The sequence below is a fragment of the Oncorhynchus nerka genome, unplaced genomic scaffold (genome assembly GCF_034236695.1).
Source record: "Oncorhynchus nerka isolate Pitt River unplaced genomic scaffold, Oner_Uvic_2.0 unplaced_scaffold_38___fragment_2___debris, whole genome shotgun sequence".
Taxonomy (NCBI): domain Eukaryota; kingdom Metazoa; phylum Chordata; class Actinopteri; order Salmoniformes; family Salmonidae; genus Oncorhynchus; species Oncorhynchus nerka.
Window position 1 is genome coordinate 186,948 of NW_027040320.1, and position 17,676 is coordinate 204,623.

Sequence of the window (17,676 nt, forward strand, 5' to 3'; positions counted from 1 at the left end):
GTCAATATCAAAGGCTGCACTGCAATCTAACAGTACAGCTTCCACCGTCTGTTTATTATCCATTTCTTTCAGCCATTTGTATTAGTGCAGTATGTGCAGAATGCCCATCATGCTTAAAGTCTGTTGTTAATTTGTTCATGAAGTAATAACATTGTGTCTGGTTAAACACAATTCTTTCCGAACGTTTTCTCAAGCCAGCAGTAGACTTATTGATCTGCTATTAGAACCAGAAAAGAGCGCTTTACCATTCATGGGTAGCGTAATGACTTTAGCTTCCCTTCAGGTCTGAGATTTTTGATTTTTTTTGTTTTCTCCAAGCTCATATCGAAGATATGAGACATAGGAGCGGCAAACATATTCCGTTGCTATCCCCAGGAGCTTTCCATCCAAGTTGTCAATAACAGGTGGTTTCTCCATTTTTTTTCACCTCTTCCACACTAACTTTATGACGTTTAAATGAACCTTGCTTTTCTTTCATAATTCGGTATTTTATGCTTGAATATGATGGCTCACAGTTTGTTTTTGGAGTTTAATGCCTGAATTTGCCCACTTTGCCAATGAAGTAGTTGTTGAAATAATTGGCCACATCACAGGGTTTCGTGACGAATGAGCTATCTGATTCAATAAAAGACGGTGTTGAATTAGTCTTTCTGCCCATAATTGAATCTAATGCTCTACAAAGCTTTTTTCCATCATATTTTATATATTTTATCATAGTTTCATAATATAGTTTCTTCTTCTTTTTGTTTAGTTTAGTCACACCATTTCTCAATTTACAGTAGGTTTGCCAATCAGGTGTGCAGCAAGACACATTAGCCACTCCACTCTTTTTTTCACTTCCTCATCGATCCACGTCTCAGCAGTTCTAACAGTCCGTTTCTTAATAGGTGCATGTTTATCAATAACTGGAAGGAGCAATTTCAGAAATGTATTACAGCGTCTGGATGCTCCCCACTACACACATTTGACCAATCAATCTTCTTTACATCTTCAGCATAGGAATCACTACAAAAATTGTTGTATGATCTCTTAAACACTATTTTAGGCCCTGCCTTTGGAACCTTGGCTTTTCTGGATGCAGCTATTATATTGTGGTCACAACATCCAATGGGTGTGGATGCACCTATAGAACAAAGTTCTGCAGCATTACAAAAAATATAATCAATACACGTGGATGATATACAGTAGTTCCTGTACTGTTTGTAGCTTGATTAATAACCTGAAGCAGATTATAGGCATTGGTTACAGTAAGCAGTTTCTTCTTGAGCGGGACAACTTGATGAAAACTATATTTTTAGGTCACCCGGAAATTAGACCTCTCTGTTAACATCATATACACTATCAAGCATTGCACATATATTATCCGGATAATTAATGTTAGCACTTGGTGGCCAGTAGCAGCACCACAAAAGAAGGCTTTAGATGGGGCAGATGAACCTGAAACCACAACACTGGAACAACCGTTGGCAAGGTATGATCTCTGAGCTTCACTGGAATTTGGCTCTGAACATACAGTGCATTCGGAAAGTATTCAGACCCCTTGACTTTTTCCACATTTTGTTACCTTACAGCCTTATTATAGATTTTTTGGGGGGGTTTTATCCCTCATCACTCTAACCACAATACCCCATAATGTCAAAGCAAAAAGAGGTTTTTAGATTTTTCTTTACAAATGTATTAAAAATGAACATCTGAAATATCACATTTACATAAGTATTCAGACCCTTTACTCAGTACTTTGTTGACGCACTCTTCTCAGCGATTACAGCCTTGAGACTTCTTGGGTATGGCGCTACAAGCTTGGCACACCTGTATTTGGGGAGTTTCTCCCATTCTTCTCTGCAGATCCCTCAAGCTCTGTCAGGTTGGATGACTGCAGTTATTTTCAGGTCTCACCAGTGATAATTGATCAGGTTTAAGTCCGGACTCTGGCTGGGCCACTCAAAGACATTCAGAGATTTGTCCTGAAGCCACTCCTGCATTGTCTTGGCTGTGTGCTTAGGGTTGTTGTCCTGTTGGAAGGTGAACATTCACCCCAGTCTGAGGCCCTGAGTGCTTGGAGCAGGATCTCTCTGTACTTGGCTCCGTTCATCTTTCCCTCGATCCTGACTAGTTGCCCAGTCCCTGCCGCTGAAAAACATCCCCACAACATGATGCTGCCACCACGTGCTTCACCGTAAGGATGGTGCCAGGTTTCCTCCAGGCGTGACGCTTGGCATTCAGGCCAAAGAGTTCAAGCTTGGTTTCATCAGACCTGGGAATCTTGTTTCTCATGGTCCGAAAGTCCTTTAGGTCCCTTTTGGCAAGCTCCAAGCGGCCTGTCATGTGCCTTTTACTGAGAAGTGGCTTCCATCTGGCCACTATGAAATAAAGGCCTGATTGGTGGAGTGCTGCAGAGATGGTTGTCCTTCTGGAAGGTTCTCCCATCTCCACAAATCATATGCAATCTCAAGGATAATCAATGGAAACAGAATGCACCTGAGCTCAATTTTGAGTCTCATAGCAAAGGGTCTGTAAAAAGGGTCTGTTTTGGTGTTTCAATACATTTAAACATTTCTAAAAACCTGTTTTCACTTCGTCATTATTGGGTATTGTATGTAGATTGATGAGGGGGAAAATGTATTTTAATCTATTTTAGAATAATGCTGTAACGTAAGAAAACGTGAAAAAGGGGAAGGGGTCTGAATACTTTCCGAATGCAATGTATACAGAGACACCTCCTCCGGATTTATTCCTGTCTTTTTTGGGATGTTATATCCCTGTAATGCTACTGCTGTGTTGTCAAATTAATTATCTAAGTGAGTCTCAGTGATGGCTAACATACACTATATATGCAAAAGTATGTGGACACCCCTTCAAATTAGTTGATTCATCTATTTCAGCAAAACCAGACTTTCAACGTGGCACCGTCAAAGGATACCACCTTTCCAACAAGTCAGTTTGTCAAATTTCTGCCCTGCTAGAGCTGCCCCGGTGAACTGTAAGTGCTGTTATTGTGAAGAGTAAATGTCTAGCATTAACAACGGCTCAGTTGTGAAGTGGTAGGCCACACAAGCTCACAGAATGGGACCGCCGAGTGCTGAAGCGGGTACTGCTTAAAAATCGCCTGTCCTCGGTTGCAACACTCACTACCAAGTTCCAAACTGCCTCTGGAAGCAACGTCAGAACAATAACTGTTCGTCGGGAGCTTCATGAAATGGATTTCCATGGCCGAGCAGCCACACACAAGCCTAAGATCACCATGCGCAATGCCAGGCATCGGCTAGAGTGGTGTAAAACTCGCCGCCATTGGACTCTGGAGCTATGGAAATGCGTTATCTGGAGTGATGAATCATGCTTCACCATCTGGCAGTCCGACAGACAAATCTGTGTCAGGAGAAGGAGAACGCTACCTGCCTGAATGGATAGTGTCAACTGTACATATTAGTGGAGGAGAAATAATGGTCAGGGGCTGTTTTTCATGGTTCGGGTTAGGCCCCTTAGTTCCAGTGAAGTGACATATTAATGCTACCACATACAATGACCGAGACAATTCTGTACTTCCAACTTTGTGGCAACAGTTTGTGGAAGGCCCTTTCCTGTTTCAGCATAACAATGCCCTCTTGCACAAAGCGAGGTCCATACAGAAATGTTTTGTCTGTGTGGAAGAACTTGACACCTCAATCTTCTTATGATCTAGCTGCAGCTTTTCAGCAATCATTTTTCTCACTTTCTCCTCAGATTCCGTCCAGGTCTTGTGTGGAGACTGGGATTCCTTCCACAACAATGTTATTTTGCCTTGATTGTCCTTCTTGGTACTCCTGTTTGCCTGTCATTACTAACATCGATCATATGATCTTGTCGCAAATCCACGCAGGGTTTCCACCACCATTTAAATTTAAGCATCAGGTGTCTGTCTTACAGCCACATCCAGCCAAACATAGTGGATAAGCCAGATGTAGCGGGAAAGTTAGCAGAAATATAGCAGAACATAAGCCCAACGTTAGCTGAAGATTATCAGTATTTACATGAAAGGCTATACTCACTGAGGATGGGCCCAATCCTGTTAGCAGATGGTTAGCAGAACATTAGCAGAATATTAACAGAAGACTAACACAACTAGCAGAACATTAGCGGAACATTAGAAGAATGTGAACACAACTAGCAGAGCTTAAGCACAAGGTTAGAATAACATTATAGTTAGCTGTAACACAAGGGGTTCTACTCACCGTGGATGGAGCCGATCTTGTTGCTCATAGCGTAGCGGATCAGCTGGTTGCCCGAGTCGTACATGACGAAGATCTGGTCGACGCTGAGCTGCTGGGTAGGTTGCACGGCCCTGACCGCCTCGTCATTGGGACAGCTCTGGTAGGTGATGGTCTGACGCCACTGGTAGGTCTTGGTCTGGACGCTGCCGTCCAGTAGGCTCACGGTGTAGTCGCGGTTGGAGGAGGAGGTGATCCCTGAAGAGAATTTGAAGAAGTGGAACGTTGCTACATTGAACATCCATATACAGTTGGTATCATAAGTATTCATCCCCTTGGCTTTTTTGTCCCACATTTTGTTGCGTTACGAAGTTGGATTGGATTTTGATTGGATTTTGATTTGATTGAAATAGATTTCATTTCGATTTTTTTTGTCATTGATCTAGACAAAATAGTCCATAATGTCAAAGTGAGAGAAAAAAGTTTTTTTTTTAAATTCGCAAATTTCGCTTAACAAATCACATTGTGTGAAATAATAAGGGTTGAAATTAATATTTTATGACTACCCCTTCCTCTCTCCCCCATATATACAATATCTGTAAGGTCCCTCAGTCAAGTGTTGAATTTCAACCACAAAGAGCTTTTCCATTGGTAGATTGGTAACAACAAGTCAGACAATGAATATCTCTTTAAGCATTGGCTAGTAATAAGTATGCTGTGGATGATGTATTGAACCACCCAGGCACATCAAAGATACAGTTGTTCTTCTGAACTGAGCTGCAGGACAGGAAGGAAACTGCTCAGTGATTTCACCATGAGGCCATTGGTGATTTTAAATGGCTGTGATGGGAGAGAACTGAGGATGGGAGCAACAACATTGTAGTGACTCCACAATAATGACCTAAATTAAGAATAAAAATGTGCAGAATATATACAGAATAGTCCAAAACATGTATTCTGTATGCAACCAGGCAAGAAAATACTACTGCAATAAAAGCACGCAAAGGAATATACTTTTTGGCCTAAATGGAAAGTATTGTGTTTGGGGCTAATCCAACACAACACATCACTGAGTAATTGCCTCCTTATTGTCAGGCATTGTGATGGTTGCATCATGGTATGGGTATTCTTGAGGCAAAGACTGGGACATTTTCAGGATAAATAGAAACAGGATGGAGCTAATCACAGGCAAAATCCTAGAGGAAAACCTGGTTCATTCTGCTTTCCAACAAACACTGGGAGAGGAATTCCCCTTTCAGAAGGACAACCTAAAACACAAGGCCAAGTCTACACTGGAGTTGCTTTACCAAGTTACAGTTTTGACTTAAATCTGCTTGAAAATCTATGGCAAGACTTGAATATGACACCTTGAAAGAGCTTGAAGAATTTTTAAAAGAATAATGGGCAAATATTGCGCAATCCAGGTGTGCAGAGCTCTTAGAGAATTAACCCAAGAAGACTCACAGCTGTAATTGCTGCCAAAAGTGTTTCTAAGACTATGTGTCTCATGAAAAGAATAAGATAGACTACTACCTGGTCGCACGTAAGAGCAATTGGACTAATAACAACATTGGGATTAATGCTGACCTTTCTTATGTGATTAGATGTATTACAAACTGTGACAGTGTTGAGTTCCAGGTTTGGGGTTACTCAATTCAGGAGATCAAAATCATTTTTGTGAATCGACTCAATTGAAATGGAATTGACTGCATTCCATGTTATATTGGTGTGGTCATGACTTACGGTTACTGCCATACTGGTAGAGCTCCTTGTATGGGTCGATCTGGACAGTGGAGCCGTGTGGGACCTCAGGGAGACGGCCCTCCAGCTCGGTGCTCACCACCAGGTGGTCGTGCTCGTCGACACCCTGGAACTCCTGCTTGATGGTCAGCCTCTCGTTGCCCGGTAAGAAGGTCACCTCGGCCTGCCTGGAGAACACGCCACCTGGGGAAGGGGGGGGGGGGGGGGGCGGTTGAGGATGGTTGTGGGGTTGAAGGGTGTTTGTGTGCGCGTGAGCAGAGATGGTGGTGGGAGAAGGAAAGTGAGAGATAACCAAGTCTCGTAGGATCTCTTCAGCTCCTGAGCACAAATGTAGGATCGTCTTGCCTTACCCAAAAGCTCAACCATTATGTGATGAAACACAAAACCTAGCCGTACTGAAGATCAGCATTTAGGGGCAACTTAATTCTGCATCCTCACCCATACCCTTGAGTGTATCCCCCACTTTTGGTTCTCCCTGAAGCCAACAACATTACACATCAAAGGGGAACATTTTGAAATAAGTGAAGTCAGCTGGAAGCAATGAGCTGGAGCAACATTTTGAGGCCCGAAAAGCAGAAAAATGCACCAAAAACGGGAACACAGAACAAATTCCCCATAATTTTACCCATCATCACTCTACCAACAAATCATGGGCTCACGAGTGGTGCAGCGGTCTAAGGCACTGCATCTGGCCATGATTGGGAGTCCCATAGGGCGGCGCACAATTGTCCCATCGTCGTCCAGGTTTGGCCGGGGTTGGCTGTCATTGTAAATAAGAATTTGTTCTTAACTGACATGCCTTGTTAAATAGAGGTTACATTTTTTTTAAACGTCCAAGTGGAAGACTAAAGTGGAGTTCAACTTGTTGAGGAATGTATCAAAAAGAGAAAGATAGTCCTAATCACTTGGCACAATTCACTTAAACTTCCACGTATACCACTCAAATGGCCTGTAGAGCATGTACTTTCCCTGAGCAAGGAGATTGGCAGTGTCCGAATACCCTTACTTGCGTTCTAAACAGTAGGGGGGAAAAAAAATGTATAGAACGTATGTCAAATGTCCAAAATGTTGTATGCTTTAAATGCCAGGACGTCATACACATTTCGGCTTTTAATCTTGTAGAATTCGCTACACACTAGCGAGGAATAGAATCGTCTTTCGAGACCAACGTGTGTTTGACAATAGCTGATAATCACCTGATGGGACGTGCTGTACCAAAATGAACGAATGGCAGGAATCAACGCAATTGTGCATTAGATGACACATTCTCCGTATGGATGAGCCTAGTATGCTGATATCTGTTGCTTACTGCATTCGTTTTTACTAAACAGTACATTCTTAACAGTGTGTACTACTATTAGTACACAGTATGCAATTTAGGTAAATAGTATGTAAGCCAGATTTTGGACATACACAAAAAAATCATCTGTCATTCAAAGAGAGCAAATAAATCAAACTAATCAAACTTAACTTGAATAAATGTTGACCTAAGCAGAAATCCCACAGCGGTCATTCACACCTGTCTTTGAAAGACATCTCATTAGACCACAGCAAACAAAGTTCCAAGCCCCAGGTGCCTTTGCAACAATGGAAGGAGAAGCAAAACCAAATGCGACCCTATTCACATTAGAAAAGCCTAATGTATTCAAATCACCTGCTGCCTTTTTAATGACACTATGGCACTTTCTCAACTGTTTTTCCAGTTGTTCGTCGCCTCTTTCTCCAAACGCATTGAAGCAGAAGATCAGAGTTCCCTTCTCATGGACATTCTCCAGGGCAAGGAAGTCTTGAGAAAGACGCTATGAATCAAGGAAGCGAGGAATCACTTTCGTGATTCACCCAATGTCAGCTCTTACCTTAAAACAACTCTTAATGACACAACAATGTGCAAGATAATAGGCGAACCAGTTCTTACCGATGATGCTGAAGCCGTTCTCATAGCCGGGCTGCTCCAGAGCGAAGGCCCAGCCGATGACCCCTCCCAGGGAAGAGAGGGGCTGCAGAGAGGGTCCCAAGCCGGCCGGGATGGTGCTGATGGCCACGTAGGCGCGCCCATCGTTGGCCACCACATACGAGTGCAGGTCATTGTTGTAAAACTCCAGTGGCGAGGGCGAGTTGCCCACGAACACCCGGCCGCTCACTTTGCCGTTCATCCGCTGGGGCTTACCTGGGTGTGGAATGTAAGGAAATTAACTTAATTGAATTCGATTTTAATTAATATAAGTTCAAATGTAACTGATGTGGGACTGTGTGTCAAGTATTCAGGTTTTCAATTTCATTATGAAATTTTGAATAATTCTAAAACTTTATTTCACATGTTTCATTAACGAAAGGTAGCAGGATAGCCCTAACCCTTACTACACAAATACTGTATGTACTTTGGGTATGGGGTTACTCCTACCTTCAGCCACACAATCCTTGCCGTTGCCATAGAAACCAGGCCTACAGTGGCAGCAGTAGCCATTGGTGTAGTCCTTACAGTCAGCGAAAGACGAGCACTTCTGCCTGTTACTGGCGCATGTCTCAGAACTGTACGCAAACACTGCCGAAAAGAAGACAAACAACATTCTTAGAAAAAATACAATTTTAGAAAAAAAAGGTGCTGTCTAGAACCTAAAAGGGTTATCCAGCTGTCCCCATAGGAGAAACCTTTGAAGAACCCTACATGGAACCCAAAAAAGGGTTCTACCTGGAACCAAAAATAGTTTTACCTAGAATCAATAAGGTTTCTCCTATGGGGACAGTGAAATAACCATTTTGGAACCCTTTTTTTCTAAGATTGTAATTTAATTGGAGCTCTTGTTTGCTACAAAATACTTTAGTAGGCCGGTTAAACAAAGAAGCATGGCCAAAGACTAAGGAGCACAAAACAAAGCAGCATGCCTTGCCCTAACTGCACACACAGAACTAACATCAACAATATGCATGATAGTCTATCATGGTTGAGGGTTGAGGAGAAACATACTTCTTCTCTTCTAGTCTTTTTAAGAAACGTGTGTGTTGAAAATGCCTAACCAATTGTATAATCTATTTGCATACACTTCAAACAGACATACATTCGGAAAGTATTCAGACCCCTTGACTTTTTCCATATTTTGTTACGTTACTGCATTATTCTAAAATTGATTATATGCAAATCAATCTACATGCAATACCCCATAAAAACAAAGCAAAAACAGTTTTTCAGAAATGTGTGCAAATTTATAAAAACAAAACAACAAATACCTTATTTACATAAGCATTCAGACCCTTTGCTATGAGACTAGAAATTGAGCTCAGGTGCATCCTGTTTCCATTGATCATCCTTGAGATGTTTCTAAAACTTGACTGGTATACACCTGTGGTAAATTCAATTGATTGGATAGGATTTGGAAAGGCACACAACTGTCTATTTATTTATTTTTTCACCTTTATTTAACCAGGTAGGCCAGTTGAGAACAAGTTCTCATTTACAACTGCGACCTAGCCAAGATAAAGCAAAGCAGTGCGACACAAACAACACAGAGTTACACATCGGATAAACAAACGTACAGTCAAATAACACAATAGAAAGGTCTATACACAGTGTGTGCAAATGTAGTACGATTACGGAGGGAAGGCAATAAATAGGCCATAGTGGCGAAATAATTACAATTTAGCAATTAAACACTGGAGTGATAGATGTGCAGAGGATGAATCTGCAAGTAGAGATACTGGGGTGCAAAGGCAAAATAATAAATAACAATATGGGGATGAGGTAGTTGAGTGGGCTATTTACAGATGGGCTGTGTACAGGTGCAATGATCGGTAAGCTGCTGTGACAGCTGATGCTTAAAGTTAGTGAGGGAGATATAAGACTCCAGCTTCAGTGATTTTTGCAATTCGTTCCAGTCATTAGCAGCAGAGAACTGGAAGGAAAGGCGGCCAAAGAAGGAGTTGGCTTTGGGGATGTATAGTGAAATATACCTGCTGGAGCGCGTGATACGGGTGGGTGCTGCTGTGGTGACCAGTGAGCTGAGATAAGGCGGGGTTTAACCTAGCAAAGACGTATAGACGACCTGGAGCCAGTGGGTTTGGCGATGAATATGAAGCGAGGGCCAGCCAACGAGAACATACAGGTCGCAGTGGTGGGTAGTATATTGAGCTCTGGTGACGAAACGGATGGCACTGTGATAAACTACATCCAATTTGCTGCATAGAGTGTTGGAGGCTATTTTGTAAATGACATCGCCGAAGTCAAGGATCAGCAGGATTTACGAGGGTATGTTTGGCAGCATGAGTGAAGGATGCTTTGTTGCGAAATAGGAAGCCAATTCTAGATTTAATTTTGGATTGGAGATGCTTAATGTGAGTCTGGAACGAGAGTTTACAGTCTAACCAGACACATAGGTATTTGTAGTTGTCCACATATTCTAAGTCAGAACTGTCCAGAATAGTGATGCCAGACGGGCGGGCGGGTGCAGGCAGCAATTGGTTGAAGAGCATGCATTTAGTTTTACTTGCATTTAAGAGCAGTTGGAGGCCACGGAAGTGGAGTGTTGTATGGCATTGAAGCTCGTCTGAAGGGTTGTTAACACAGTGTCAAAAGAAGGGCTAGAAGTATACAGAATGGTGTTGTCTGCGTAGAGGTGGATCAGAGAATCACCAGCAGCAAGAGCAACATCATTGATGTATACAGAGAAAAGACTTGGCCCGAGAATTGAACCCTGTGGCACCCCCATAGAGACCGCCAGAGGTCCAGACAACAGGCCCTCCGATTTGACACACTGAACTCTATATGAGAAGTAGTTGGTGAGACCAGGCGAGGCAGTCATTTGAGAAACCAAGGCTGTTGAGTCTGCCGATAAGAATGTGGTGACTGACAGAGTGGAAAGCCTTGGCCAGGTCGATGAAGACGGCTGCACAGTATCGTCTTTTATCGATGGCAGTTATGATATTGTTTAGGATCTTGAGTGTGGCTGAGGTGCACCCATGACCAGCTCGGAAACCAGATTGCATAGCGGAGAAGGTACGGTCGGATTCGAAATGGTCAGTGATCTGTTTGTTAACTTGGCTTTTGAAGACTTTAGAAAGGCAGGGTAGGATAGATATAGGTCTGTAACAGTTTGGGTCTAGAGTGTCTCCCCCTTTTAAGAAGGGGATGACCGCGGCAGCTTTCCAATCTTTAGGGATCTCAGACAATACGAAAGAGAGGTTGAACAGTCTAGTACTAGGGGTTACAACAAATGCAGCGGAAAATTTTAGAAAGAGAAGGTCCAGATTGTTTAGCCCAGCTGATTTGAAGGGGTCCAGATTTTGCAGCTCTTTCAGAACATCAGCTATCTGGAGTTGGGTGAAGGAGAAATGGGGGAGTTGCTGTGGGGGGTGCAGAGCTGTTGACCGGGGTAGGGGTAGCCAGTTTTAAAACATGGCCAGCCGTAGAAAAATCCTTGTTGAAATTCTCGATTATCGTGGATTTATCAGTGGTGACAGTGTTTCCCAGCCTCAGTGCAGTGGGTAGCTGTGAGGAGGTGCTCTTATTCTCCATGGACTTTACAGTGTCCCAGAACTTTTTGGAGTTTGTGCTACAGGATGCAAATTTCCTTTGAAAAAGCTAGCTTTGCTTTCCTAACTTTCTGTGTATATTGGTTCCTAACTTCCCTGAAAAGTTGCATATCGCGGGGGCTATTCAATGCTAATGCAGTACGCCACAGGATGTTTTTGTGCTGGTCAAGGGCAGTCAAGTCTGAAGTGAACCAAGGGCTGTTCTTAGTTCAACATTTTTTGAATGGGGCATGCTTATTTAAGACGGTGAGGAAAGCACTTTTAAAGAATAACCAGGCATCCTCTACTGATGGAATGAGGTCAATATCCTTCCAGGATACCCGGGCCAGGTCGATTAGAAAGGCCTGCTCGCTGAAGTGTTTTAGGGAGCGTTTGACAGCGATGAGGGGTGGTCGTTTGACCGCAGATCCATTATAGATGCAGGCAATGAGGCAGTGATCGCTGAGATCCTGGTACAAGACAGCAGAGGTGTATTTAGTGGGCAGGTTGGTCAGGATGATATCTATGGCGGTGCCCATGTTTACGGATTTAGGGTTGTACCTGGTAGGTTCCATGATCATTTGTGTGAGAATGAGGGCATCTAGTTTAGATTGTAGGACGGCCGAGGTGTTAAGGTATATCCCAGTTTAGGTCACCTAACAGTACAAACTCTGAAGATAAATGGGGGGCAATTAATTCATATATGGTGTCCAGGGCACCGCTGGGGCCTGAGGGGGGTCTATAACAAGCAGTAAGAGACTAATTTCTGGAAAGGTGGATTTTTAAAAGTAGAAGCTCAAACAGTTTAGACACAGACCTGAATAGCATGACAGAACTCTGCAGGCTATCTCTACAGTAGATTGCAACTCCACCACCTTCGGCAGTTCTATCTTGGTGGAAAATGTGGTAATTGGTCAGAATTTTTGGTGGCCTTCCTAAGCTAGGATTCAGACACGGCTAGGACATCAGGGATGGCAGAATGTGCTAAAGCAGTGAATAAAACAAACTTAGGGAGGAGGCTTCTGATGTTAACATGCATGAAACCAAGGCTTTTACGGTTACAGAAGTCAACAAATGATAGTGCCTGGGGAATAGGAGTGGAATAGAAGATACACCAGTTGACACTGCATGTCAGAGCAAAAACCAAGCCACGAGGTCGAAGGAATTGTCACTCCAATAGAGCTCCAAGACAGGATTGTGACGAGGCACAGATCTGGGGAAGGGTACCAAAAAATGTCTCCAGCATTGAAGGTCCCCAAGAACATAGAGGCCTCCATCATTCTTAAATGGAAGAAGTTTGGAACCAACAAGACTCATCATAGAGCTGGCCAAGCTGGCCACTCCTCAGTAAAAGGCACATGACATCCCTCTTGAAGATTACCGAAGGGCACCTACAGGACTTTCAGACCATGAGAAACAAGATTCTCTGGTCTGATGAAACCAAGATTGAACTCTTTGGCCTGAATGTCAAGTAGGAATGTCTGAAGGAAACCTGGCACCATCCCTATGGTGAAGCATGGTGGTAGCAGCATCATGCTGTGGGGATGTTATTCAGCGGCAGGGACTGAGGTAAAGATGAACGGAGCAAAGTACTGAGAGATCCTCGATGAAAACCTTGCTCCAGAGTGCTCAGGACCTCAGACTGGGGCGAAGGTTCACCTTCCAACAGGACAATGACCCTAAGCACACAGCCAAGACAACGGAGAAGTGGCTTTGGGACAAGTCTTTGAACATCCTTGAATGAATATCTCTAGAAAGACCGGAAAATAGCTGTGCAGCGACGCTTCCCATTCAACCTGACAGAGCTTGAGAGGATCTGCAGAGAAGAATGGGAGAAACTCCCCAAATACAGGTGTGCCAAGCTTGTAGCGTCATACCCAAGAAGACTGGAGTCTGTAATTACAGCCAAAGGTGCTTCAACAAACTACTGAGTAAAGGGTCTGAAAACTTATGTAAATGTGATATTTCAGTTTTATATTTCAAAAATGTCTAAAAACACGTTTGTGCTTTGTCATTATGGTGTATTCTGTGTAGATTGATGAGGAGAAAAAACAATTTCATCAATTTTAGAATAAGGCTGTAATGTAACAAAATATGCAAAAAGTCAAGGGGTCTGAATACTTTCCGAATGCACTATACATACCCCACCAGAGTTTCTTCACGTTACCCAAACCAAAAACAGATTTAATACGTCGCTCAGAATGCTCTGCCTCCAGAGGTTACTCAGGCAAAACCTGAGCCGTAATTTTTTTTTAAAATGTATCACAGTGCCTCTCCTCTTTCTAAACATCTAATTTAACTGTACTGTATGAATATGAATAGTGTGTAAATAGTATTTTTGTCTTTCCTATTTTTAACTTATTTCGTTACATTTTTTTAATTTAATGTAATATCTTATGTTGTTCTTGTCTATACCTGTTTGGTACTTTGTCATGTATTTGTATGTTTTATGTGGATCCCAGGAAGCGTAGCTGCTGCATGTGCAGTAGCTAACGGGGATCCTAATAAACTAAACTAAACTAAACCAATGTTTATGTCATGGCAGTCTTGACTGTTTCTATTTCAGACACAGATTCAATTGGTGTTGTTTCTTTCATGGGTCACCATCAACATCAAGGGCATCATCTTCATCCACGACCACCACCTGTGGGGTTTGAGGCTGGTAGCGGGGTGGCTGCAGCTGGGCAGGCTGGACCGGCTCAGGGTATCTGGTCTGGACTGTCTCAGGGTACCTGGTCTGGACCAGCTCAGGGTACCTGGTCTGGACTGTCTCAGGGTACCTGGTCTTGACTGTCTCAGGGTACCTGGTCTGGACCGGCTCAGGGTAGCTGGTCTGGACCGGCTCAGGGTAGCTGGTCTGGACCGGTTCAGGGTACCTGGGCTGGGGCGACTCAGGGACAACAGGGTATCTGGGCTGGTACTGGACCGGGTAGACAGTTGGGGGCAGCTCCGGCTCAGGTGTCTCCTCTTCCTCCTCATGCTCATAGGGAGGGAATTCAATCTCCTGTTGTTCTCCAGTGTTTCTGGGTGGAGACTCTGACACCGGCTCCACCTGCCCAACTGCCACGCCCTCCTCCGGGGACAGGTTGGTGACCAGGCCTGGGGTGATGGAGGAGAAGAACGGGGAGGTGCCGATCTCGTACACCCACACACCATGCCTGCCTGAGTTGGTCTCCCTAGCGGGAGACAGAATGCATCATTTTGACACCTACCTCTATGAAGAAGCTTTATGCATATGTCAGGGTATATGTAATCATTAAATAATTACCATAATGCAATGTAACTATGCAAATACCAGTTCAAAACATAATGACAGAAACCTAACCAAGTTTTCTATGAACAACACTTATTAAGCCTATGTAAAGTTCTTGGAGCATCTGGAAGCGTACTACAGAAATCCAATCAATCATCCAATCGATCAATCAATCAACCAATCAACCAATCAACCAACCCAACCAACCCACCCACCCACCCACCAACCAATCAACTTACTCGGAGAGCTGTCTGACGGACGCCTCGTCGTCGGTGGTGATGCGGTAGTAGGGCCCCTGGCTGCTGCTCCAGCTGAACCAGGCCTGAACCAGGCCCTGGCTGAAACCGGTGTGAACTGGTACGCTCTGGCCCGCCACAGGCGTGGAGATGTACTGCAGCCCCTCCCTGGGGTAGAACAAGATGGCATAGGAGGCGGACTCCATAGACGCCACCACCAGCTGGAACGTGTTTCTCTACATGGTAGAAAGAAAAGATAGAAGTGGGACACTGAGTCCTAGCACCCTATTACCTCTTTCGTGCACTACCTTTGAGTTTGGCTTGAGAGAGTGAACTAAATATGTAACTAAAAAAATCTATGTAGCCCACCATAAAAACTGCAAACACAGTTGGAAGGACTATGTAGCCATGTGTAACAATACTCTAACTATACTGTACCTGCAACTACATTGTACAATGTATGGGTTTTAGGCAACTTCATATTAGGTGGATAGAAAAAATGGTGTCAAATTATAATTTCAAATGCTATCCATATCAACGTTGCATTAAAACAAGTTCATCAACAGTTCAATATATCCAATGACATATTTTAAAAGACATAAAAATTAATATGACCCTATCTAGGCCAATCTATGAGGGTTCTCCTTACCTTTCTGTCCAGCCCATCTCCTCGACCATGCTCGCCATGCGCAGCCACGTTCTCCCATGTGATGATTAAGGCGTGGGTGGGCTTGATCTCATCGTCCTGAGGGAATGCCTGGCTGATGTGGTCAATGGTGCGGAGAAGCACGGAGGGCCTGCTGTCCTGCCGGTAGTACACCTTCCCCACTCCGTCGCTGTTGTCCAGATCTCCGAGGAAAATCGCAATCATTCCGAAGCTGGCAGGCATCTTTCCCAGGTACTCTGACTCCACCTTAGGTTCTTCTACTGCCAGAAAGCCATTGGTGTTGATCTGGGATTGGAATATCACAAATGTGTTATCATCAGCAAGACATGAATGATCATTTTTCGGCAAAATTTTCTGCAACTTCAAGATTTTCTCACAACGCCAAAGTTAAATATAGCCTACAGTTCAAATAGGTTTTTGGATAATGATGGTTATGAACCACAATGTGGTTGAAGTCACAATTGTCAATGTCCATGATACAATCGGAAATCCTGTCACTTTCTACCCCAAAACTGCTGGGAATGACCGGCTGTTGGGTTCAGAAAGTACATTTTATCATGATGACTTCAACTAGAATTGAAATCGTAGGAATTTTGACAATGTGAAGCAATTGTAGCTATGAAAACATGCTCAAGTGAACCCTCTTCTGCTGCAAACTCGGTTAAGTAAATATCTGGTTTTCCAGCACGGTCAGGGTCCTCGTGAAAATAGTTGCCCAGTAAATCTTAACATGCCATGACACCTCCTTCACATTAGTTAAGGCTTTCTCCCCTCCCCCCAGGGAACATGGAGTATCTTTCTCCCCCAGTTGTGAAAGATGTCTGAGGTTCCCCTACTGATCTAGGATCAGTTTATTCTAGAGCAGACCTTATACATGTGATATGGTTCACCTACTGATCTAGGAGCAGTTCAACCTGGACAAGGCCTGACTGCTTTATTTATACACTTCATGACCAAAAGTATGTGGACACCTGCTTGTCGAACATCTCGTTTCAAAATCATAGGCATTACTATTGAGTTGGTCCCCCCTTTGCTGCTATAACAATACTTATTTTCCACCATAATTTGCAAATAAATTCATTAAAAATCCTACAATGTGATTTTCTGGATTTTTTTTCTCTCATTTTGTCTGTCATAGTTGAAGTGTACCTATGATGAAAATTACAGGCCTCTCTCATCTTTTTAAGTGGGAGAACTTGCACAATTGGTGGCTGACTAAATACTTTTTTGTCCCACTGTACAATGCTTTCGGAAGGTATTCAGACCCCTTCGGTTTTTCGACATTTTGATCCAAATCAAATCAAATTTTATTTATCAAATACACCGGATACAACAGGTGTTGACCTCACTGTGAAATGCTTACTTACAAGCCCTTAACCAACGATGTAGTTAAGAAAAATAAGAAATAAAAGTAACAAATACGTTACAGCCTTTTTCTAAAATTGAATGAAAAAATCCTCAATCTACAAACAAAACCCCATAATGACAATGCAAAAACAGATTTTTGATATTTTTACAAATGTATAAAAAATGTAAAACAGAAATACCTTATTTACAAAATATTCAGACCCTTTGCTATGAGACTCGAAATTGAGGTCAGGTGCATCCAGTTTGCATTGATCAACCTTGAGATGTTTCTACAACTTGATTGGTCCCACAGTTGACAATGCATGTCAGAGCAAAAACCAAGCCATGAGGTTGAAGGAATTGTCCGTAGAGCTTCGAGACAGGGTTGTGGGGAGGCACAGATCTGGAGAAGGGTACCAAAAATGTATGCAGCATTGAAAGTCCCCAAGCACACAGTGGCCTCCATCATTCTTAAATGGAAGAAGTTTGGAACTACCAAGACTACAGAGCTGGCCACCCGGCCAAACTGAGCCATCAGGGTAGAAGGGCCTTGGTCAGGGAGGCGACCAAGATGGTCAATCTGACAGATCTCCAGAGTTCCTCTGTGGAGGTGGGAGAACCTTCCAGAAGGACAACCATCTCTGCAGCACTCCACCAATCAGGCCTGTATGGTAGTGGCCAGACAGAAGCCACTCCTCAGTAAAAGGCACATGACAGCCCACATGG

The 17,676-nt window shown here is 43.3% G+C and overlaps 1 protein-coding gene across 1 annotated transcript in view; it reads right to left on the minus strand.

Annotated features, from left to right (window-relative positions):
- Positions 1-17,676, minus strand: part of LOC115142626 (nidogen-1-like) — a 60,606-nt gene that overhangs the window by 26,177 nt on the left and 16,753 nt on the right. Inside the window, exons 2-8 of the mRNA XM_029682222.2 lie at positions 15,586-15,888; positions 14,940-15,172; positions 14,052-14,623; positions 8,347-8,487; positions 7,861-8,112; positions 5,928-6,128; positions 4,209-4,442 (exon numbers count right to left, since the gene is read on the minus strand). Coding sequence (XP_029538082.1) covers positions 4,209-4,442; positions 5,928-6,128; positions 7,861-8,112; positions 8,347-8,487; positions 14,052-14,623; positions 14,940-15,172; positions 15,586-15,888 — 1,936 coding nt within the window. The remainder of the gene's footprint in view (positions 1-4,208; positions 4,443-5,927; positions 6,129-7,860; positions 8,113-8,346; positions 8,488-14,051; positions 14,624-14,939; positions 15,173-15,585; positions 15,889-17,676) is intronic.